The 21,626-nt window shown below is 56.1% G+C and overlaps 3 protein-coding genes across 6 annotated transcripts in view; 1 reads left to right on the plus strand and 2 right to left on the minus strand.

Moving 5' to 3' along the window:
• PPP1R16A (protein phosphatase 1 regulatory subunit 16A) overlaps positions 1-9,584 on the minus strand; it is a 29,794-nt gene extending 20,210 nt beyond the window's left edge. The window contains exon 1 of the mRNA XM_082363729.1: positions 9,455-9,584. Coding sequence (XP_082219855.1) covers positions 9,455-9,569 — 115 coding nt within the window. The 5' untranslated portion in view covers positions 9,570-9,584. The remainder of the gene's footprint in view (positions 1-9,454) is intronic.
• A 136-nt stretch (positions 9,585-9,720) lies between these two features.
• On the plus strand, positions 9,721-14,085 carry FOXH1 (forkhead box H1). 2 transcript variants are annotated; one of them, XM_082364565.1, is made up of 4 exons: positions 9,721-9,765; positions 12,012-12,240; positions 12,536-12,640; positions 12,745-14,085. In XM_082364565.1, the coding sequence occupies exons 2-4, from the start codon at positions 12,067-12,069 to the stop codon at positions 13,546-13,548; spliced, it is 1,083 nt and encodes a 360-aa protein (XP_082220691.1). In that variant the 5' UTR covers positions 9,721-9,765; positions 12,012-12,066; the 3' UTR covers positions 13,549-14,085. The 2 variants fall into 2 exon arrangements, with proteins under 2 accessions (XP_082220691.1, XP_082220690.1); XM_082364564.1 differs by having other exon boundaries at positions 9,727-12,240.
• On the minus strand, positions 14,063-21,116 carry KIFC2 (kinesin family member C2). 3 transcript variants are annotated; one of them, XM_082364562.1, is made up of 18 exons: positions 20,809-21,116; positions 20,491-20,572; positions 20,158-20,309; positions 19,890-20,028; positions 19,627-19,751; positions 19,471-19,536; positions 19,254-19,382; positions 18,742-18,825; positions 18,513-18,627; positions 18,325-18,434; positions 17,827-17,935; positions 17,559-17,716; positions 15,778-15,882; positions 15,574-15,695; positions 15,354-15,477; positions 15,120-15,249; positions 14,778-15,034; positions 14,063-14,686 (listed from the first exon to the last, which is right to left on the minus strand). In XM_082364562.1, exons 1-18 carry the CDS (start codon positions 20,905-20,907, stop codon positions 14,432-14,434), a joined length of 2,361 nt encoding a protein of 786 aa, XP_082220688.1. In that variant the 5' UTR covers positions 20,908-21,116; the 3' UTR covers positions 14,063-14,431. The 3 variants fall into 3 exon arrangements, with proteins under 3 accessions (XP_082220688.1, XP_082220687.1, XP_082220689.1); XM_082364561.1 differs by having other exon boundaries at positions 18,325-18,627; XM_082364563.1 differs by lacking the exons at positions 18,513-18,627; positions 19,890-20,028; positions 20,158-20,309; positions 20,491-20,572; positions 20,809-21,116 and having other exon boundaries at positions 19,627-19,704.
• Between the last annotated feature and the right edge of the window lie 510 nt (positions 21,117-21,626).

The following is a 21,626-nucleotide window of genomic DNA, read 5'->3' on the forward strand; positions in this document are numbered from 1 at the left end:
TTTGAAAACAGACTCAAAGAGAACTGAGGATAAAAGCCACCCTGGTGGTCCAGTGGTTAGGACTCTGTGCTCTCACTGCTGAGGTCCGGGGTTCAATCCCTGGTCAGGGAACTAAGTCCCACAAGCCACACAGTGCAGACAAAAAAAAAAAAAAAAAAAGCCAACCCATGCTCAGCTAGGAGGAGAAAGGATGGGCTTCCAGAGGCCTGAGCACCATGCCTTCCCAAAGGCCAGGCCACAGGCTTGATCCTGGCTGCCGTGGTGCTGCACGCAGCCTCTTCGGCCTCATGACTCTGATGGGCCATGACCTCACCGCGCAGACTTGGAAATTAAGGTCTGTCAAGTACAAGACTGTCAAAACCAAAATAACAAAAGTGGGCTCTGGAGGGGACAGCATTGTGACCCTGGGTCTGCTCTGATTCGAACCTCAGTCACCCACACACACATCACACACAATGATGCTGGGCCTGGGGGTGGGCAGGATGCTGCCAGATGCTGCCAGAAGCACAGGGCTGGAGAGTTACGGGGGGAAGGGGCAATGAGGCCACAGAGCTTTAGAAGAAGACATGTGTGGGTAGATGTCCACACTGAGACCTCCACAAACCTAGGAGGAGAACTAGAGGGGCATCCAGAAGAGAGTTCATGATTTGTTTACACATTCCTGAGGTCACAGGGAAGAACGGTAGCAGCCCCAGAGCAGAGAGAGGGGCGCTGCATGGGGGAGGTGTCCGGGAATGACCTGAGGCCAGAAACACACCAGGAGACTGGTAACACATAACACAGCCGAACCCTGTGAACTTGAAGCCAGGTGAAAACACTCTAGGGGTGCAGGAGTTGGGACAACAGGCCCACGGATGAGGAGACACAGTTTGTGCACAATGCCTGACTCTGAAGACAGAAAGACTGACATCGTCTCCAACTTCTGTACCACAGGACAGTGAGCTAGGGCACAGAATAGAATGTGACCCTACCGATCATGCAGTGTGAAAGCAAAGGCATATTCCACTTCTGGGTATATAAGCAAAAGAACTGAAATCTGGGACTCAGCTATGGGCACATCAAAGTTCACAGCAGCATTATTCACAATAGCTAAAAAGCAAAAACAACTCGAATGCCCATCGACAGATGAAGAAATAAACAAAATGTGGTATATACATACGATGGAATATTCAGCCATGCAAAGGAATGAAATTCGGATACATGTTACAAATGTATCAGACAAAAGCACATATATTGTATGATTTCCCTTTATATAATAGGTAAATTCAGAGATAGACAGCAGAATGGTGGTTGCCTGGGGCTGGGGGGAGGGGGAGTAAGGAAGTACTGTTTAATGGACAGTTTCTGCTTCAGGTAATTAAAAAGTTCTGGAAATTGAGAGTGATGATAGTTGCACAACACTGTAAATGTATTTAACCCTAAAAAAAAAGACAGACCATATGCTGGAACTTAATATAAGATTCAGTAAGTTTACAAGGAATGAAAGCATACAGAGAAAGTTCACCGACCACATTAGAATTAAACTAGAACTCAATAACAAAAAGATATCTGGAAAAATTCCCAAATATTTGGAAACTTTAAAGCATACTTCTAAATAACCTACAGGCTAAGGAAGGAATCAAGATGGAAAGTAGAACATATTTTGAACTGAATGAAAATGAAAACATATCAAATATGTGAGATGCATTTAAAGCAGGTTTTAGAAGGAAATTTCTACCTTTGCATGCTTAAATAACAAGGTTATTTCTTTCAATGACCAAAGCTTCCAACTTAATGACCAAAGCTTCCAACTTAATCAATGACCAAAGCGTCCAACTTAATAAGAAGCTAGAAAGAGCAGAAAATTCAGCCCAAAGTAAGTAAAAGGAAATATTAATAAGAACAAAAACTAATGAAATATAAAATAGACAAAAAGAGAAAAATATTTAAACTAAAAGTTGTTCCTTTGAAAATGTTGATAAAATCAATAAAATTCTCGCTGAACGGATCAAGAAAAGAAGACAAAAATTACCAACAGCATGAAAGAAAAAGGGGATATCACTACAGATCCTACAGACAACTAAAAGGATAAAAATGAGAATGTTCTGAACAATTTATGATTATAAACTTAACAACTTAAGTCAGGGGTTGACAAACTACAGCCTATGGACCAAATCGGCCTACCATCTGTTTTTGTAAATAAAGTTTTATTAGAATACAACCATGCTCATTTGTTCATGTATTGTCTATGGCTGTTTCATGGTACAGTAAGAGATGAGTAACCACAACAGAGACCATATGGCCTGAAAAGCCTAAAACATTTACTATTTGGCCCTTTATAGAGAAAAATTGCCATGCTTGACTTAGATAAATGGGCAAATTACCGGAATGAAACAAATTATCAAAATGGGCTCAAGAAGAAATAGAAAACCTGAACAGCCCTATATCTATTAAAGGAATTAAATTTCCAGTTAAAAACTTTCCCACAAAGAAACTCCAAGCCCAGATGGCTTTACTGGCAGATTATAACAAACATTTAAAGAAGATATAATACAGAATCTACAAAAATGCTTTCTGAAAATAGAAGAGGAAGAAACACATCCCAACTTGTTTTATGAAGCCAGTATTACCCTGACTCCAAAACCAAAGACACAACAATTTAAGAATACCACAGACTGATTGCTTCATGAATAGTTGCAAAAATTCTTTAAAAAACATTACCAAATTGAATCCAGGAATATATAAGAAGGATAATATGTCTTGACCAACTGTGCTTTATTCCAAGAATGAAAGGTTGGTTTAACATTTAAAAAATTAACATAGGGGACTTCCCTGTTGATGCAGTGGTTAAGAATCCGCCTGCCAATGCAGGGGACACAGGTTCGAGCCCTGGTCCGGGAAGATCCCACATGCCGTGGAGCAACTAAGCCTGTGCACCACAACTACTGAGCCTGCGCTCTAGAGCCTGCAAGCCACAACTACTGAGCCCGCGCGCCACAACTACCAAAGCCGGCGTGCCTAGAGCCCATGCTCTGCAACAATATAAGCCACCACAATGAGAAGACCAAGCACTGCAACGAAGAGTAGCCCCCGCTCGCCACAACTAGAGAAAGCCGGCATGCAGCAACGAAGACCCAACGCAGCCAAAAATAAATAAAATTTAAAAATAAAATAAAATTTAAAAATATAAAAATTAACATAGTTTGCTATTTTAAAAATACAATCAAATCAATAGAAGCAGAAAAAGCATTTGGCAAAATTCAATAGCTATTCATGACTTAAGAAAAAAAAACTTAGAAAACTAAGAATAAAAGGAAAATTCCTCAGTCTGATAGAGGGCATCTCCACAAAACCTACAGCTAAAGCATGCCTAATGGGAAAAGAATGAACACTTTCTCCCTAGGATTGAGAACAAAGTAAGAATATCTACTCTTACCACTCCTATCCAACACTGTACTAGAAGTCCGAGCCAATGCACTAAGGCAAGGGATAAAAAGATTGGAAAGATTGGAAACTCTTTACATGCAGAAGGCAAGTAAAAAGACATGTAGAAAATCTTTAGAAATCTATAATAGGGCTACTAGAATAAATAAGTATATTTAGCAAGGTTGCAGGATACAAGGACAATATGTCAAAATCAAATTCATATCTTTGTATTGGCAACAAAGGACTGGAAAATGCAAAATGGTAAATATATCATTCAAAAAATTTGTGTCACAAAACATGGAAGCTCTGACACCCGCTTCTAATGGTAGAGCCTAATCCCCTTCCCCCTGAATATGGGTTAGACTTAATCACTTCTAACAAATAGAAAAAAAAAAAACCTGAAATGATGACGCATCACTTCAGAGACCAGGTCTACAAAGCAAGTGCAGCCTCTTGCTCTCTCTTGGATCGCTGGCACTGGAGGAAATCAACCGCCACGTTGTGAGACAGTTAAGTAGTCTAGGAAAGGCCCTAGTGTGAGGAACTGAGCCCTCCTGCCAACAGCCACGGGAGGGAGCAGATCCTAGACCCCTGCCCCAGCCCTCAGATGATGCAGCCCTGGCTGATCATCCCAAATGCAGCCACAGGAGACCTTGAACCAGAACCACCCAGCCAAGCCATTTTTAAATTCCTGACCCACAGCAGCTGTGAGATAACAAAAATTTATTGTTTTAAGTCACTAAATTTAAGGGTAATTTGTTATACAGTAATAGATAATACAGAGATCTACATAAATAGATCTGTAGCTTCAATACAATCCCAATCAAAATGCCAGTAAGCCCTTTTGTAGAAATTCTCAAATTTATATAGGACTACATAATATCTTGAAGAGCCAAAATGATTTGAAAAAGAAAAACCAAGTTGGAAAATTAACAGTACTTGATCTCAAGGCTTATTATAAAGCTACAATAATCAAATATGTGGGATATTAGCAATAAGATCAATGAATATAATAAAGAATCCAGAAATACACCCAAACATATACTGTCAATTGATTTTCAACAAGGGTGTTAAGGTAATACAATGGGGAGAGGATGGTCTTCAAAAATGGTGTTGGAATGACTGGATATCCACGGAAAACAATGATCCTTGACCTCTTGACCATAAGAGAAAGCATAAACCATAAAGGCAAAAAAATGACAAACTGAACTTCATCAAAATTAAACATATCTGCTGTTCAAGACCCTGGTAACAAAATTAAAAGTCGGGACGTCCCTGGTGGTCCAGTGGCTAGGACTCCGTGCTCCCAATGCAGGGGGCGTGGGTTCGATCCCCGGTCAGGGAACTAAATCCCACATGCAGCAACTAAGAGTTCGCGTGCCGCAACTAAGACCCAGCGCAGCCAAATGAAAGAGAGAGAGAGAGAGAGAAAGAAAGAGAGAAGGAAAGGGAGAAGGAAAGAAATAAGGAAAGAAAGAAAATGAAAAGTCAAGCCACAGACTGAGAACATTTTTGCAATACATGTATCTGGCAAAGGACTTGCATCCTAAATATACAAGGAATTCTTAAAGCTTGATGAGACAAACAACCCATTTTTTACGGGTAAAAGATTTAGACACATCACAAAAGAAGATATACAAATAGCCAATAAAATAAGGACATGAAAAGATGTGCAACACCATTCATCATTAAGGAAATGCCAATTAAAGGCACAACGAGCTACCAACACTCACAAGAATGGCTAAACTTTAAAAGAATGATAAGAGGATATGGAACTGGGAATGTAAAATGATACAACCATTTTGGAAAATAGTTTGGTACTTTTTTATAGAGTTAAACACAAATACGCATTTCAACCATCATTTCTATCAACTCAACCCAAGAGAAATAAAGTATATGTCCACACAAAGACTTGTAGACACGAGTAGTCACAGCAGTTTTATTCATAACAGCCAAAAACTGGAAAGAATCAAAATGTCCATCAACAGGTGTGTGCACAGAGAGTAAAAGGTGGTGTATCTATGCGGTGGGTACCAGACATTCGGCAACAAAGACAGAACGGACCACACATACATGCAGCAATCTTAATTTCCAAAACGCTCTGTCTGGACGAAGAAGTTAGACACAAAAGTGTTCATTCTGTACGCTTCCATTTATGTGAAATTCTTAAAAAAAAAAAAAAGGGACAGTGAATCTATAAAAACAAAAAGTAGGGACTTCTCTGGTGGCACAGTGGTTAAGAATCTGCCTGCCAATGCAGGGGACACAGGTTCGAGCCCTGCTCTGGGAAGATCCCACATGCCGCGGAGCAACAAAGCCCGTGCGTCACAACTGCTGAGCCTGCGCTCTAGAGCCCGCGAGCCACAAATACTGAGGTCGAGAGCCACAACTACTGAAGCCCGTGCACCTAGAGTCCGTGCTCCGCAGCAGGAGAAGCCACCGCAATAAGAAGCCCGTGCACCGCAAGGAAGAGGAGACCCCACTCGCCGCAACTAGAGAAAGCCCATGTGCAGCAACGCAGCCAAAAGTAAATAAATAAAATAAATAAATTTATAAAAACAACAACAGGGCTTCCCTGGTGGCACAGTGGTTAAGAATCCACCCGTCAATGCAGGGGACACGGGTTCGAGCCCTGGTCCGGGAAGATCCCACATGCCATGGAGCAACTAAGCCCACGCGCCACAACTACTGAGCCTGCGCTCTAGAGCCCGCGAGCCACAACTACTGAGCCCACGTGCCACAACTACTGAAGCCCGCGCACCTAGAGCCCGTGCTCCGCAACAAGAGAAGCCCCCGCAATGAGAAGCCCGCGCACTGCAACGAAGAGTAGCCCCCGCTCGCCGCAACTAGAGAAAGCCCGTGCGCAGCAATGAAGACCCAACTCAGCCAAAAATAAAATAAATAAATTTAAAACAACAACAAAAAAAAAAAACCAAAAAGCAGATCAGTGATTGCCTGGGGAAGGGAATGGGGATGATGGAAATGCTCTACATCTGGATTATGGTAGCTTTTACAAGGATGTATACATCTATCAAAATCCACCAAATTATTTTATATAGGTGCCTTTTATTGTAGGTAAACTATACCTCAGTAAAGTTTGATGTAACAAAACAAAAGTATACAACCTAAGTTTTCTCCTGGCCTCTAACCCTGAGTGGTCTGGCCACCCCTGGCCTTGCTGTCCCCTCCCACACCTCTCTCCACTTCCCACTCAACACCAGACTGCTTCCTGCACCTCAGGAACCTCGGCTCTATACCACAGAGACTGGGAGCTGAGCTCTGGAACCAGACTCTGGGTCTAAAGTGGCAGCAGCTGAGGGGATTGGTCAAGTTTCTTGACCTCTTTTAAATCAGTTTCCTCATCTGTAAATGGAATAATAGTACCTTCTTTATAAGGGTCTTATGAGGATTCAATGAGTTAATACACAAGGCATTTTTTGGTGTCTGGCACAGGAACTGGCAAACTACAGCCCACTGTCTGTTTTTGTATGGCCCATAAGCTAAGAATGGTTTTTACCTTTTTCAATGATTGGGGAAAAAATAAAGAGAATATTTTCTGACACATGAATATTATATGAAATTCAAGTTTCAGGGTCTATCAATAAAGTTTTGTGGAAACAGAGCACATGTACTTACGTACTGTCTGTGGCTACTTTTCCACAAAAAGGCAGAATAGTTGCGAAAGGGACCATATGGCCGGCAAAGCCTAAAATACTTACTCTCTGGCCCTTCACAGAAAAGCTTTGCAGACCCCTGATCTACCATCCTCATCATCACTCCCCCTTTGCATCAGCTGTGCCTTCTGTCTGGAAAGTTCTTCCACCAGATCTAATAATAGTTCCCTCCTTCTTGTAACTCAGATCTCAATTTAAAGTGTATTTTTTAAAAAATTTTTATTTATTTATTTTATTTTTGGCTGCATTGGGTCTTTGTTGCTACGCGCAGGCTTTTCTCTAGTTGCGTCGAGCCGGGGGCTACTCTTTGTTGCTGTGCGCGGGCTTTTCATTGTGGTGGCTTCTCATGCTGCGGAGCGTGGGCTCTAGGCGCACGGGCTCAGTAGTTGTGGCTCGCGGGCTCTAGAGCGCAGGCTCAGTAGTTGTGGCACATGGGCTTAGCTGCTCCGCGGCATGTGGGATCCTACTGGACCAGGGGTCAAACCCGTGTCCCCTGCTTTGGCAGGCGGATTCTTAAACCCTGCGCCACCAGGGAAGCCCCTCAGATCTCAAGTTAAATATCACCTCCTCAGAGGTCTCCTGTGGTTACCCTGTCACTCCTGTCTCTTCACCCTGTTTTCATTTTTGACTCAGTTTACTGTTTTCTTCCCTGAACCCGGTGCCTGACTTGCAGGAAGCACCCATAACCACAGGAGCAGATGCGTTCCGGGCACTGGGGGACGGCACAGAAGGGGACACAGGAGATGGTGAGCTTGGGACTGAGCCGGCTGAATGGAAAGGACCACCACTCAGCTGTGTGTGCAGCTGCGTCAGGGCCGGGCTCAGCACTGGGATGCAGAGCCAGCGATGGTGACACATGCATTGCTCACCCACCCGGAGATCAGCCCGGAGGAAACACAGGAGGCCTGTCGGCAACGGCAATGCTCACTGCGGGCCCTGCCAGAGCAGCGAGGGCCATTCCAACCTCCCTGACAGTGGGGAGGGCTCTGCAGGGGCTTCATCTGAGTCCTGGAGGCTCCCGGGGTTCACCTGCAACTACACCACGCTCCTCCTTTCAGAACGGGAGGAGGTTCTAGGGGGTGGGTGGGGGTGAGACTTACAAAGCGCGCCACACAAAACCAACACAACAGCAGTGGTCAGATCAAAGAATGACCAAGGTCTCGCGAAGTCCTGGCAATCTTTGTGTTTGTCACAGCCGCCCAGGAAGGAAGCAGCCCAGAACCCGCCGTCTGCCATCGGGCCTTACCGCGTTGCCCACACAGGGGTCCTGGCAGTGGAGCACATGCTCCTTCTCCCCAGGACCCTCTCCCCTGGGTGTCTGTGGAACTAGACTTTCCTTCACCTCTCTGTCTTTTTTCTCAATCTGATGTGCTGACAAGACCTTTCCTAAGGCCACAGAGCTTGGAAAGGGACAGGGGAGGTTTACTCCCTCCCCTCCCCTCCACCACTATTACAGGGGTTCAGTAGGGTGGTGGTCTGACACACACATGGCAAGGTGATCAGGAGTGCGGCCCCTGAAGTGAATGAGGCGGCCCAGCCAGGGCACAGAGGCCCTTTACACCTCTCCCAGGGAGAGCTCCCCAATCCTGGTGGGGAGCACCTGGGGGAGCAAAGGCAGGGACTGAGAAGAGCAGCGTGGTGCCCCTGCACCTCCACCCCCAAGCTAAGGACCGGGAGGAAAAGGCAGGCCCAGAGGCTTGGGGAGGTCTAGCCTTTCTCCCGCTTCCCCAAACCTGGAATGACTCCGTACACACCTCCCGTCTCCGCACCCACGGAAATTAATCCCACAGTCGCCTCAGCCTCTGCTCCAGGACGGCGAGGGGCCCCAGCCGGGCGTGGATACTCCCTCCCAGGCCCGAGCGCCTCCGCACCAGCACGGCCGGCACTTACCACACAGCAGCTACTATTCCCGCCCGAACACCGATCTGTGAGCTGGAGCCCAGGATCCCCCCCACAAGTGAGGTCACTTGAACCCCTGGAAGTTTAAGGAACTTGCCCCAGAAAGGCTTCAGTTTCTCCTCTGGCCTAACTCCAAAGCCCACAAGAAGCCTGGCAAGTCACTTCTCCGCAGGCCTTAATTTCCTCAGCTGACATGGAGGTAACTTTAGTGCTGCCTACCTGACCAACAGGTTGCAAGGCTGCAAACAACTCCACATTTAGCTAAAACGTGAACAGCCTACCGGTGGCCTTCACAGCCTGCCACTCCAGGAGCCTTCCTGACCCTCAGCACCGGCTGCCCGGGCCTCACCCACCTGCGCCCAAGCGGGGCCTGGACAGCCTCCCGCCCGGACCCGGGCCTCCCCGTCTCCCCGTCTCCCCCTCCCACCTCCGGCGCTTCCCCTCCCGCCAGCAGGCCCCGGAAGCCCGCGCCTCACCTTCCGCCTCGCGCCAGCAGCCACCGCGCAGTCGATCGGAGCCCGTCTGCGGGTCCTTCAGCCTAGCGCTCCTCCCGGCGCCGCGGGGGCGGGCCCCGCGCCCGGCCCTCGCCATGGCAACGCGATACTTCCGGCCCGCGGGTCCCGGAGCCGGAAGCCGCGGCTCCCGGCGGGAGCAGGGGGCGGGGCCGGGCCGCGCGGGGGCGGGGCCGGGCCGCGCGGGGGCGGGGCCGGGCCGCGCGGGGGCGGGGCCGGGCCGCGCGGGGGCGGGGCTTGCGCAGAGCAACTAGAGAGAGGTTGCTGACCGCAAGGTGCGAACGTCTGTGGTAGGGGCGTCCTCGGCGCGGTGGGGCCCGGTTGGGGCGGGAAGGGCAAGTAGTCAAAAGGTTCCCAGGAGGGTGGTCATCTATTTACGCTGAGCTTTTAAGGAAGGGTCAGAGTTCACTCGACAAAGCAGGGTCATCACTGGTGTAGAGATGAGCATGCGCAAAGGTGGAAGGACCCGGTGGGAAGAATTGAGGTGGTGGTTTAGGACGGCGGGGGCCCGGTAGGGTGGTACGTGCGGTCAGTGATGAACAGTCAGGACATGAGGAGCCTTGAACGCCAAACCAAGAGCTGGGCTTTATCCTGGAAGCACAGGAGGACCAGTGGAGGAGAGGGGGTGACTTAAGACCTGTTGGAGAAAAAGACCTCTCTAATGACCGAGTGGAGCTAGGAGGCCATAGGTCGCCTGGTGAGACACAAGGACCCCTCAGCTAGAGCCCTGGAAACAGACAGGCGTTGAGGAGGTGACATAGGGATCCAGAGGAAGCCAGGTGAAGTCTGAAGAAAGAGTCTGAGACAGCGGAGGGAGTCGTGTGGTACCCCACATACGTCATCCATCTCAGCTCCAGGCTTCCTCCTCCACTGCACCCATCACTCACCCATTCCCTCAGCACCTCGGTGAGAGCTGGGCACCCACTGTAGGCTGCAGATTTTCAACTCTCTAAGGGTATAATTGGTGTGTGCGTGTGGAAGGGGTGCTGCTGCTGCCCAAGAAAAGCCAAAATCTTAGAGTGAAGCGATAGAAAGTGTCTCCCTGTGCTTCTGTGGCTTTCCTCGGGTCTGGGGGTCCTAGTAGCAACACCCCACCACTGCTGGTGTCCTGGGCCTGATAATCCCTTTGCAAACTTGCCCAGTCCTCACCGGGGGGAACCCAGGCTTTGGGTCAGGGTACAGAGCACAGGCCCTGACTGACTTGAGGGGCAGAGCCACAGACTAGATGGCCAGGGAGGAGGTCAGGGGACAGAAGTGTCTGGGACCCAGAAGGACCATGTCTCAGGGCAGCTGCCAAATGCATTTTTCCAGAATCGCACCTTTGGGCCAGGCCCTGTGCCTGCTAAAGCACTCAGAAGCTCTGGCCAGGGCTGAGCAAGGGGTGCTGGCCCTGCAGGCCTCCCCAGGCTCAGCCTCCCCTCTGTCTCCCAGAGTGCCCCTCCTCCACTCAGGCCTACCCCCTCCTGCCTGGGGAGCATCTCCCTCCTAGCCTAAGCCACAGGGCATTGGGGCTGCCTGGGAAGCCCTGTGTACCCAGACATAACACACCTGTCCTCACTCCTGCCCAGGGTGATGCCAAGTGGTTCTCGCAGGCTCCCCTGGGCAGGCACCATGACCCACAGGGCTGTGTTCTCAAGGCCTGGCCCCAAGCGGTAGCCAGTAAACACCTACGGCTAGAAAGCCTCTCCTTCCATGCACACCCACCCAGGGGCACTGCCTGAGTGCCCCAGAGGACCAAGCGGCGTCCTCCTCGGGGGACAACCTCCAGAGTCTCTGGACCCAGAGGACCAGAAGAGGAGCAGAGAGGCAACACACTTCCAGGAAGTTCTCTCAAGCCAGGGGGGGTCCAGCTTACCCAGGACCAGTGAGGTGCACAGGGAATAATGAGGGACTATTATTATGGTCATCTCCCAGGACCCACTGTTGACCAGCACCAAGGAGGGAAGGAAAGTGACCTCCAGGGCCTGGGGAGCCTTCTGGGGCCATGCAGCAGCCTGTGGGAAAATCCCTTGAGTCAACTGTATCCCTCTTTTATTTCTGAGGTTTCCTCTAGGAAGCCCTCCCAGACCACCACCCAAGTCCTGCTAGCTGCTTGGCCTTGAACTCTGGGCAGGACCCACCCCTTCTTGGCGGCTCATCTTGGACCAATCACTCCCCCATCTGTTAAATGTGAACCTGAGATCTAGATGGGATAAAGTAACTGTGGGTCATAAGCCCCTTCCAAGCGCTTTTCCTTCCAGCTCTAGGGGGGGTGCCAAAGGCAGCCCAGGGGTGAGGAATGAGGCCTGGGTGGCCGCCTGCAGCCCCCACTGGAATCTTCCCTGCCCCTCCCTCCCAGATTAACCGAAACCTGCTAATTGTGGCTGCCCTCTGCACGCTCCCCTCCCCCACCGCGTATTTCTACCTCCCTTGGCCTCCCCTCCCCTCCCCCTTCCATCCGAATGATAAAGGGCTTGGCCCGCCAGCCCCCGCCTGGCCTCAGGCCCCAGCTCTTCCTCACCACACTACCACACTGCCCCAGTGCCCTGCGCCCACCACCCGGCCGGACCCCTGCCCACGTTGCCTGCTTCCTCTGCATGGGGCCCTGCAGCAACCCCCGCCTGGGGCTCCCCGGGGGGGAGTCGCCCTCCCAGCCCCCCCAGAGGAGGAAGAAGAGATACCTGCGGCATGACAAGCCCCCCTACACCTACTTGGCCATGATCGCCCTGGTGATCCAGGCCGCACCCTCCCGCAGGCTGAAGCTGGCCCAGGTGAGAGGATCCCCGCCCGCTCTCCCTCACACTCCGTGATCGGACCTGTCCCCGGACGCGTCCTCCACCTGGCCCCTGCTCGGAGGCTCAGGCTCCGGCCTCCACCCCGACCTGGCCCTATCCAGCCATGCCAGTGGGGCCGGTCCCGGCCTGGGCACCCAGGGAGAGAGCTAAAGCACTCAGGCAGTCCCCTTCCCGGCAAGGGGGGGCCACGCAGAGGCGAGGGGAGGGGCAGCGTGGCCCCCCGCCCACGCGCCCCGGCTCACGGCGCCCGCTGCCCGCCCGATGGTTTCAGATCATCCGTCAGGTCCAGGCCGTGTTCCCCTTCTTCAGGGACGATTACGAGGGCTGGAAAGACTCCATCCGCCACAACCTCTCCTCCAACCGATGCTTCCGCAAGGTGGGGCAGGGCGAGGGTCGGAGCCTGGGGGCGGGACGCGGGCGGAAATCCTGAGTATCCGGGGTCGTACAGCCCCACCCAAGCCTGCCCCCCTCCTCCACCAGGTGCCCAAAGATCCCGCGAAGCCCCAGGCCAAGGGCAACTTCTGGGCGGTCGACGTGAGCCTGATCCCAGCCGAGGCGCTGCGGCTGCAGAACACGGCCCTGTGCAGGCGCTGGCAGAGCAAGGGCGCGAGGGGAGCCTTCGCCAAGGACCTGGGCCCCTATGTGCTGCATGGCCGGCCCTACCGGCCGCCCAGTCCCCAGCCGCCGCCCTGCGAGGGCTTCAGCATAAAGTCTCTGCTAGGGGACTCCGGGGAGGGGGCGCCGCCGAGCAGCCCAAGTCGGTCAGGCTCAGTTCGCATAGGGGAGGAAGAGGCACCCACTCCAGTCCCCCCCTCTGAGAGACCTCTGTGGCCCGTCTGCCCCCTCCCAGGGTCCCTGAGAGCAGAAGGGGAGACTTCCCAGGGGGGAAACAGCAGGCCCTCGCCCCTCTCCCCTGAACCCAGAGCCTGGCCCCTCCACTTACTGCAGGGTACCCCAGGCCCTGGGGGACTCCCTGGTGGAAGCCACAGGGCCTCGCTTTGGGGGCAGCTACCTACCTCTTATTTGCCCATTTACACTCCCAACGTGGTGATGCCATTTGCCCCACTGCCACCCACCTCTTGCCCCCGGTGCCCCCCCTCAACCAGCACAGGCTATTGGGGGGTGGTCCCTGAAACCCATGGCCCCCCAAGGCTGCTCTGGGATCTAGACGCCCTCTTCCAGGGGGTGCCACCCAACAAAAGCATCTATGATGCGTGGGTTAGCCACCCCCGAGACCTGGCTGCCCCTACCCCAGGCTGGCTACTCTCCTGGTACAGCCTGTGAGGCTCCCAGGGCAGGGGCTGCTTTCCTCTCCCACCCTCTCCTGCCACCCTTAGGCCTGCTGAGGGGAAACCAAGGTATGTGTGGCTCCACCTTGAGACACGAGGTACCAGCCGTGCTGAGAGTCCGCGTGTTTATTGGACACTCCAGAAGAGCTGTGGCCCAGCTGGGCACCACCGCAGCCCTGATGGTCAGTCATGCCTCTCTTACCCCGAGAGGCAAGGCTGAAAGGAGCAGGGCTGTGCTTGAAGTAGCCCTTCCTGTCCCCTTCCTGGTCCCACCTTCTCCAGCCCTCTGTCCATCTATCCATCCATCCATCCATCCATCACCATCTGTCACTTCCCCTCCCTGGCTCCGGGCTGGGGGAGGGAAAACCTAATGACCGCCCCAGCCGCTCCATCCCTAAGACCTGTCCCCCCTCCACTGTTGCCTGGCAAGGAGGTAGCACCTTTGGGGGGAGGGGACGGAGAATGGAGACCCTACCTGGTTTTGGTGGTGGTAGTGGGGAAGATAACAGTAAAGGAACAAACGACATTTTAATGCAAGTCTGATGTTTGGTGATGGGGTAGTGAGTCTGGTGGCCACTTGGCCAGGGTCTGCCTCCGCGGCTCTGGGATCCCCTGCTGTGCGCCGCGCGATAACAGCAGATGGTGATAAGCAAAGGGCTAAGGGCCTGGGCTGGGGCGGGGGGGGGGGGGGGGGGTTGTGGGGTGGGGTGGGTGGTGATCATTACCCCAGGCGGAACACTCCTGGGGGCGGGAGAGAAAGGGGTGGACTCTGGGAGTCTGGGGGTCAGCAGGCCCCCAGAGATCAAGGAGGTCGTGGGGGGAATAGGGACTTTGCTGCCTCTGCCAGCAGAGACGCGACCCAGACTCCTTGGGTAGAACTACGAAGGCAGGTCCTCCGGCGGTGCCAGGGCCGAGCTGGAGCCGCTGTCCAGGCCGGGGCTTGGAGGGCTGCCGGGCGAGGGCGTGGCGGTGCAGGGGGTCCCAGAGAGTGGTGTGTCGGTGCTCAGGGAGGAGGGCGTCCCGGAGCGCGGGGCCCTGCGGGGCCTAGCAGGCCCCAGCTCCACTCGCCCCACTCGCTCGGCGAACTTGAGCGAGCACACGGTCTCGCCGAGATCCTCCGGCCGCGTGGAGACCTGCGGGGAGCGGCGCTGGTGGGCGGGCCCGGGTGGGCGGCGCCTGGCATGCAAACAACCCTCCCGCGGGGCCGCGGCCGCCTGGCCCCACCTGCAGCAGCAGCACAGCGGTGGCGCCGGGGCCCAGTGCGGGCTGTAGCAGGCGCGTGAGCTGCGAGTCGCGGAAGGGCACGTGTGGCCGGCGGGCCCGCAGTGCGGCCATCACTCCTCCCAGCGCCAGCAGCGAGCGGTTGATGGTCCGAGCCTCCCGCAGACGCTGAGCGCCGTCCCTGTCTTCATGCGACGTGCCGGCCGCCCCTGCCTTCCAGGCGCGCTCGGACCCTGCCAGGTCCACTAGGTGCAGCGTGCCTGCAGAGGCGAGAGAGCCCGGCGTGGAGGGAGGCCCGGTCTCGGGTGCAGCGAAGCCCCCCGCACGACTCAGACGCCGAGATACCTGCGGTGCCGGGACCGCTTGATGGGGACGCCGTGCGCAGCGTCAGCGTGACCAGCGCGTGCGAACGAGAGCTGTGCTGGTTCATGGCTGTGGCGGCGGTGGCCCGGTTGCTCCTCCCCAGGTTCAGCATCTGGAGGACGGAGGACAGGGCTGGCCTGCTGCGGCGTCCGCGGCCCAGGTGGGAGTACAGGGCGGGGGCTTGGAGGACTGCGCAGCCCCACCGAGCAGCCTCACCTGGTGCAACGACTCCAGATTGGGCACGTCCCAGTGGGTGAGGCCAGCCACCTGGATCCCCCCCTCGCCTGCTGGGCCCTGCCTCACTGCCAGGCGCTGGGGAGGCCCTGGGGCTAGGAGGTCCCTGGCGAAAAAGGGGAGGGCTCTGTTGGGGGTTCTGGGGGGCGGAGCCAGAAGTTGGGGCCCGGGGCGGGGAGGAGGCACCGTTTGCGGCCCTGACCTGACAGCCTCGTTGTAGATCTCCACCATGCTGAGGGTCACGTGGTGCTGTCCCCCTGTTCCCATCTCCCGGAACAGTGACTGCAGCGCCCTAGGAGCTATGCCAGGGTCCTCAGGCGGGCCCTGGGGACGGGGTGGGGTGCCTCATCGGGCTCACATCCCAGCCCCTGGCCCCAGGAGCCACCCAGACTGCCCCCTTTCCCACCTCCATGCTGTAGGTCTTTCCCGTCCCTGTCTGACCGTAGGTGAAAATGCAGACACTGTAGCCTCCGAGGCAGGACAGCACAGCCGACTCCAGCTCCCTGAAGACCTAGGGGTAGGAGGGGTTGGGAGGGGCCCTAAGCTCCAGGACCTGGGGCAAGGTGTGAACAAAACTTGATTCCCCTGGAAGGAGGCTGGCTCTAGGGGAGCACAGTGGAAGAGGGGATCTCCCAACAGACAGGTGAGGCTCCCTGGAGAAGGTGGCATTTGCCAGAATTTGCCAGGCAAAGGGAAGGGACGTGACAGGTAGGAGGAACAGGCGATGCAGAGTATTGGAATCCTGACGATTGACTGCTTGGAAGGCTGGGGGTGTAGCAGTCAAGAGCCCAGACCCTGGGCTTCATGGCCAAGTTCAAACCCTGGGTGTGACTGGAGGCAAGTCACTCATCTTGCCCTCTGTGAGATGAGGACTGTAGTGGCACCTGTTGTGAGGATTAAGTGAGAATGTGGACCAAGAGGACTAGTGCAGCACTTGGCACGTGAAAGATGAACCCAGAGAGTCCCATGTGTGGAGGTTGGTGGGCAACCAGGATCCTGGAAGTCAGGCCCTGGGAGGGTGCAGAGAGGCAGGTGAAGGGGAGATGGAGCTGGGACTTGCGTCCTGTTGGCAGCTGGACACCAGCAGCAGCCTCTTGAGCAATGACACAGTCGGCCAGCTTTTGTGCCCAGAAGGTGGCGGGTAACTACTGGGCTGTCAGATCTCTTTGAAATTTTGGTTGCCAGCTACGAGGGCAGAGTCCAGAATTGCCAGTGAGGTTGCTAAGACTCCATGACTAGAAAGGAGCATTGGGGGCGCTATTGCAGACAAAGATAGGGACTACAGGTGAGGGAGCCCAGTAACAGAATCCTTTAGCTCTTTCAGCCAGAATTGGAGGACCCTGTCTAGGAAGGCTACCCAGAAGGCAGTAGACAAGGGACCCCTGTTCAGGGCTGCAGTTGGGATGGAGACTGAAGACAGGGTGGGGGTGGTATGAGGGGTAAATAGAGGTAGGTGGAAAACAGCTGCAGTGCCCCAAAAAGTGGGGGAGGGAGTACCTGCCAGGCACTCTCATCACAGTCTGTCCCCGTGAGGCCAGCACAGGTCTGGGTCTCTGAAAGCTCTGCCCCTCGCCTCACCCCCTCCCAGCTCTCAGCCTTGTTTCCTGAGCTCTAGTTGCAAGTTGGTGTGCAGTGAAGATAGTGTGCGGGAAACAAGGCAGCGGGGGGCTGGGGTTGGAAGCTCACCTGTGCCCCCCACTCCCCTTGGCCACAAAGCAAGGAGAGCTACCCACCCTCAGAGCTGACCATCTCTGGACCCTGGGCCAGGGGAGTGGGCAGCCAGTGAAGCCTGCGGGAAGGAGGTCACAGTACTGACCTCACAACAACAACAGCACCCCAGCCATGCTCCACAGCCCCCTGAGTAACCATCACCTCAAACATGTTCATTTTCCTTCGTTTCCTGGCACAAAGTTACTTTTGAAAATGTTAATCTTCCTGTTTAAGCCATAAAGTCTGTCTCCCCCAGCCTGTAGAGTTTGGTGGGGGGATGCAAAGCGGAAACCCTGGAAAGAAAGTAGGTGCCCAGCTAGAATACCAGTCCTGCCTCCCAGACCCTCCGGCTCCCTTCCCTTCCCTGCTGGAGTCCAGCCGCCCTCTCTCCTGGGAGGGCAGACAGACAGGGAGCCTTCTCTGGTCTCCAGGGAACTCTGAGTGACAGGCGACACAGGTGAAAGGGTGGAGCATCACCTCCTCCTGGCTGGCGTGTGGAGGGAAGACCCAGTCCAGGCGGAAGCGACGCTGGTGCCCTCGATAGCAGGTGGTGACAGTGCCACCCGGGCCGGGCTCTAAGCTCACCAAGCTGGAGGGTGTCCCTGGCCTCAGCCGACAGAGCACACGGATGTTTCCTGGGGTGGAGATCAGGTCAGGGGGCTGCCTCCCAGATCCTGAAGCGTGGAAAGCCTCCACGTCCCCCACCTCTGCCGCCCCAGCCCTTTGCTCCCCAAGCCTGCCATACCCTTGAGCTCCAGCGGCCGCCCTGGGCATCCAGTTGGGGGCTCCTGCTGTGCCTCCAGGAGCTGAGTCCCAGCCCCACCCGCTGACAGTGCCCCCAGGGCCCACGATACCTGGGGGCACAGAGAGGTGAGGAAGGGGAAGGCAGTGGGAAGAGAGCAACGGATGGGGTGCTGAGGGCAATATCCACCACGTGGCCCCCAGCTGTGGGGATCCACAACTTTCAGTGGCTTCAGACCCTTGGGGCATCATTCAGTGGGCCTGGGATGGAGCTCAGGGACCCAAGGAGAACCGTGGGCTTCCTGGCAATCCTGTGAGGGATTCACCGTCACCCCAGTTTGCACAGAACACAGTTGTTCTGGTTCCAGAACCTAAGATTTGCAGTAGACGAGACAAGACCCTGGGACTGGAAAGGAAGGGAGAGCAGGGGTTCCCCAAGGGAAGGCCAGTGACGAGGCTGCACAGAGAACAAGTGCAAGGGAGGCGAGTGAGGGGTCCTGACCTGGCCCCGGGCTTCGCTCAGCGAACCCTGGCAGCTCTGGGTAAAGGTGCTGACCAGTCCTCGGAGGTCCCCACAGCCCTGACGCAAGCTGGCCATGCGAGCACGGAGTCCTGGGGGCAGGAAGGCTGTTGTGAGGGAAAGCCCAGACCCCACAGCCTTCCCATGAGCTCTGGAGCCCCAGCCCTCACCTGCCAGCTGCGCGCGCATCTGCTGCAGCTCCCTCCTGCAGTTCTGCTCCGTCTCCTGCTGGAGCTGCCGGAGGGCCCCCCGGAGGCCCTGCAGCTGCGCCTCCTGCACCCCTAGCTGCCCCACCCAACCCCAGCCCTGTCACTGAGGAAACAGGCACTTACCAGGCTCTGCCTCAGACACCCCCTGCCCAGAGCCCCAGACTTCCCGGCCCCTGGGCCCAGAGCCCACCTGGACTCGGAGAGCTTCCGTGGTGTCCTGGGCCTCTTGAAGCCGGCCCCGGAGCTCCAGCAGTGCCTCTGCCTCCTCCTGCTCCTGCAAGGGGAGTGGCGGCCAGCTGAACTATGGAGCCAGGAGGAAACTCAGGGAGGGGCACTCCAGCTGCCCCATTTTACAGATGAGAAAGTCAAGTCGACAAGGGCTCACAAAGCTGGTCACACATCCATGCCTCCCAATTCCATGCAGGGCTCCTTTCCCCAAGTCTCTCTGCTCTCCTGGAGTCAGTCACTGGGAGAAACCATGGACTGAAAGGAGGAGATTCTCCCATGAGCATCAGTCTCCTTGACGGGGCTACCATGCATTTGCCGCCCACAGTCCAGGCCTCAGGTCTGAAGGGTCAGAGGGGGCTCCCTGCCTCTGCTCCAGCGAGCACAAGGTCCTGAGGAAGCCCAGGCAGTGTTGCTAGAGACCAGGGTGCAGGAGCCCCGGGCTGCAGGGACGGTAGCAGCTAAGGAGCAGGATACCTGGGGGGCCCTGTTGGGGGGGGCGGGGCCCCAGTGCAGCAGGAGGTCCCGAGTAAGGCTCAGGCTCTGTTTCAGGGCCTTGTTTTCCAGAGTCAGATGCTGAACCCTTTTCTCCGAGTCTGTCGCCCCCTGGGAGAGAAGGAAGCACTCAAAGCTCACCTGGAGGCTGAGACCCTCTCACGTCCCTCTTGTCCAGCCCCGACCCCAGCAGCCTCACCACTCCCACACGCAGCTGGCCCAGCTCCTTCTCCTGCAGTTCCAGCTGCTGCTTCAGCTCCTCCAGCTGGAAAGGAGGAAAGAGCACCGGGTGGAACGCCTCCTTCCAGGCCCCTCCCAGACCCCCCACCCCCCCACTGCCTCCTGGGCCCCTCACCTGTCCAAGGATGAGCTGTTCCAGCCGCTGCCAAGCCCTCTGGTCCTCCTCTAACTGAGGAGGCTGCTGCCCCTGGGCCTCACCCCTTGGTGAAACGGAAGGGCTTTCTTCTTGGGATGGGGATCCTGGGGTGGGGTGGACCCAGTTAGGACAGAAGAGCTCTCTGGCCTGAAGGAAGGGACACCTCACATCTGGCTGCTAGGGTTCTGGTGGGCGTCACTCCCTGAACAAACTCCCTCTTCAACTCACTACTCCTTACGCACCAGCAGGAGTGGGGGGCTGCACCCCTGAGGCTGGCTGCGTCGCCTGGGGCAGGACCTGCCTCCCCCTGGGGCTCCGAATCCATGCCAGGAGGGCCAAGAGCTGACCGGTCACCGTCAACAGTGGGGGAACATCACCAGGCTGGGAAAGAAATAGAAATCAAAGTGGAAAAGGATGGGGGCCGGGTGGAGAGGATACAGGAGTATGGATGGAAATCAGTAGGCCTGAAAACACAGAACAGGTGGCTGTAGAAATCTCAACTCTGCTTACCTTGCTCAGGTCGGCAGAATTCCCGAAGCTCTCTTCCGCCCCCAGCTGGACTGAGAGGAACTCCGCAAGACGCACGAGAGCCTCTTCCAGTGAGACCTCGGCCGGACGGCCCTCCGCTGCCCCTCCCGGCCCATCCTCGGACTCCGAGCAGCCTGCGAGGGAGTGGGACGGGTAGGCATGCTGGGTCACGTGTCGGATGCAAGGCCACTAGCCGGCACCTGCCAGCTCCCTCCCTTCCAATGAGGGCACGAGCACCCCCTGCATCTCTCGGACGGCGGCGCTCCCTCGTTGCCCCGGGAGACGCAGCACTCCCGATGCACCAACAGTACCTACCGACCAGGCCGGTCAGCTCGGTCCACAGCTCTGCGGTGGGCTGGTCGGGGCGGCGGCGACCCCCGGGCTTGCAGCAGGCACTCTAGGGAGGGAGCGGGGGGGAGCCCCTGAGGCGAGGCCAGGCAGCCCATGGGGCTCCCTGCCTCCGAGAACTGAGCCCGAGGGGTTGGAGCCGGGCTCTCAGCTTCCAACACCAGAGACGGGGTCCTCGGCACGGCCCCTCCCCCGCGTCAGCGCCCCGGGACCTACGCAGCGCCGGCCTGCAAAACCGTTCTCCGGAAGGGGGTCGCCGGCCGAGCTGCGCCCGCCCCCGCTCACCTGGGCGGGGTTCCCAGGGTCGGCGGCCGCCGCGGCCCCGCCATCCCTGCGAAAGAGGCTGTAGAAGATGTAGATGAGCAGCGAGTAGAAGGCGTACATGAGAGCGCGGGGCGGCAGAGGGCCCCGCTTCGCGCCGCCCCGCGTCCCCGCGCCCCAACTCCGCGCCCGCCCGCTGCAGAGCCCGTGCGCATGCTCTGGCGGCCGCCCCCTCGGCACGGCCCCGCACCTCCTCTTCCAGAATCCCTACGGGTCCTCTGCGAAGGACCCCCGCGCGGCTGTACCCCCTCAGAGCCTTCTGCCCTCAGGTGTCTAACCTTTTCTTCCCTCAAGCCCCTTTCTCGGCCCCTCCCCTCACCGCCGCTTCCACCAAGCGCTCCCCTCTCCGGCCCTCCCCTCCCGCCCCTTCCTCCGACCCCTCCCCTCCGCCTCCTTCTCGGCCCCTTCCTCCAACGCCTCCCCGCACCGCCCCTCCCCTCCCCTCAATACCCTTCCCCTCCCCGCCCCTTCACCGGCCCCGCCCCCTCCTCAACCCCTCTCCTTAACGCCCCTTCATCCAACTCCGCCCTACGTCCTTCTCGGCCCCTTCTTCCAACCCCTCCCCTCAATGCCCCTGTCCTCACAGCACCTTCCCCCAATCCCTCTCCCCCTCCCCGACCCCTCCCTCACCACTCCTTCCTCAGACCCTCCCCTAGAAGCCCCTCTTCTCGCCACCCTTTCCTCGGCCCTTCCCCTCATCGCCCCTTCCTCCAACCCCGCCCCGCCCCGCCCCTTCCTCCAACCCCCGCCCCGCCCCTTCCTCCGACCCCACCTCTCACTGC

The sequence above is a fragment of the Balaenoptera borealis genome (assembly GCF_965194805.1).
Source record: "Balaenoptera borealis genome assembly, chromosome: 17".
Lineage (NCBI taxonomy): Eukaryota > Metazoa > Chordata > Mammalia > Artiodactyla > Balaenopteridae > Balaenoptera > Balaenoptera borealis.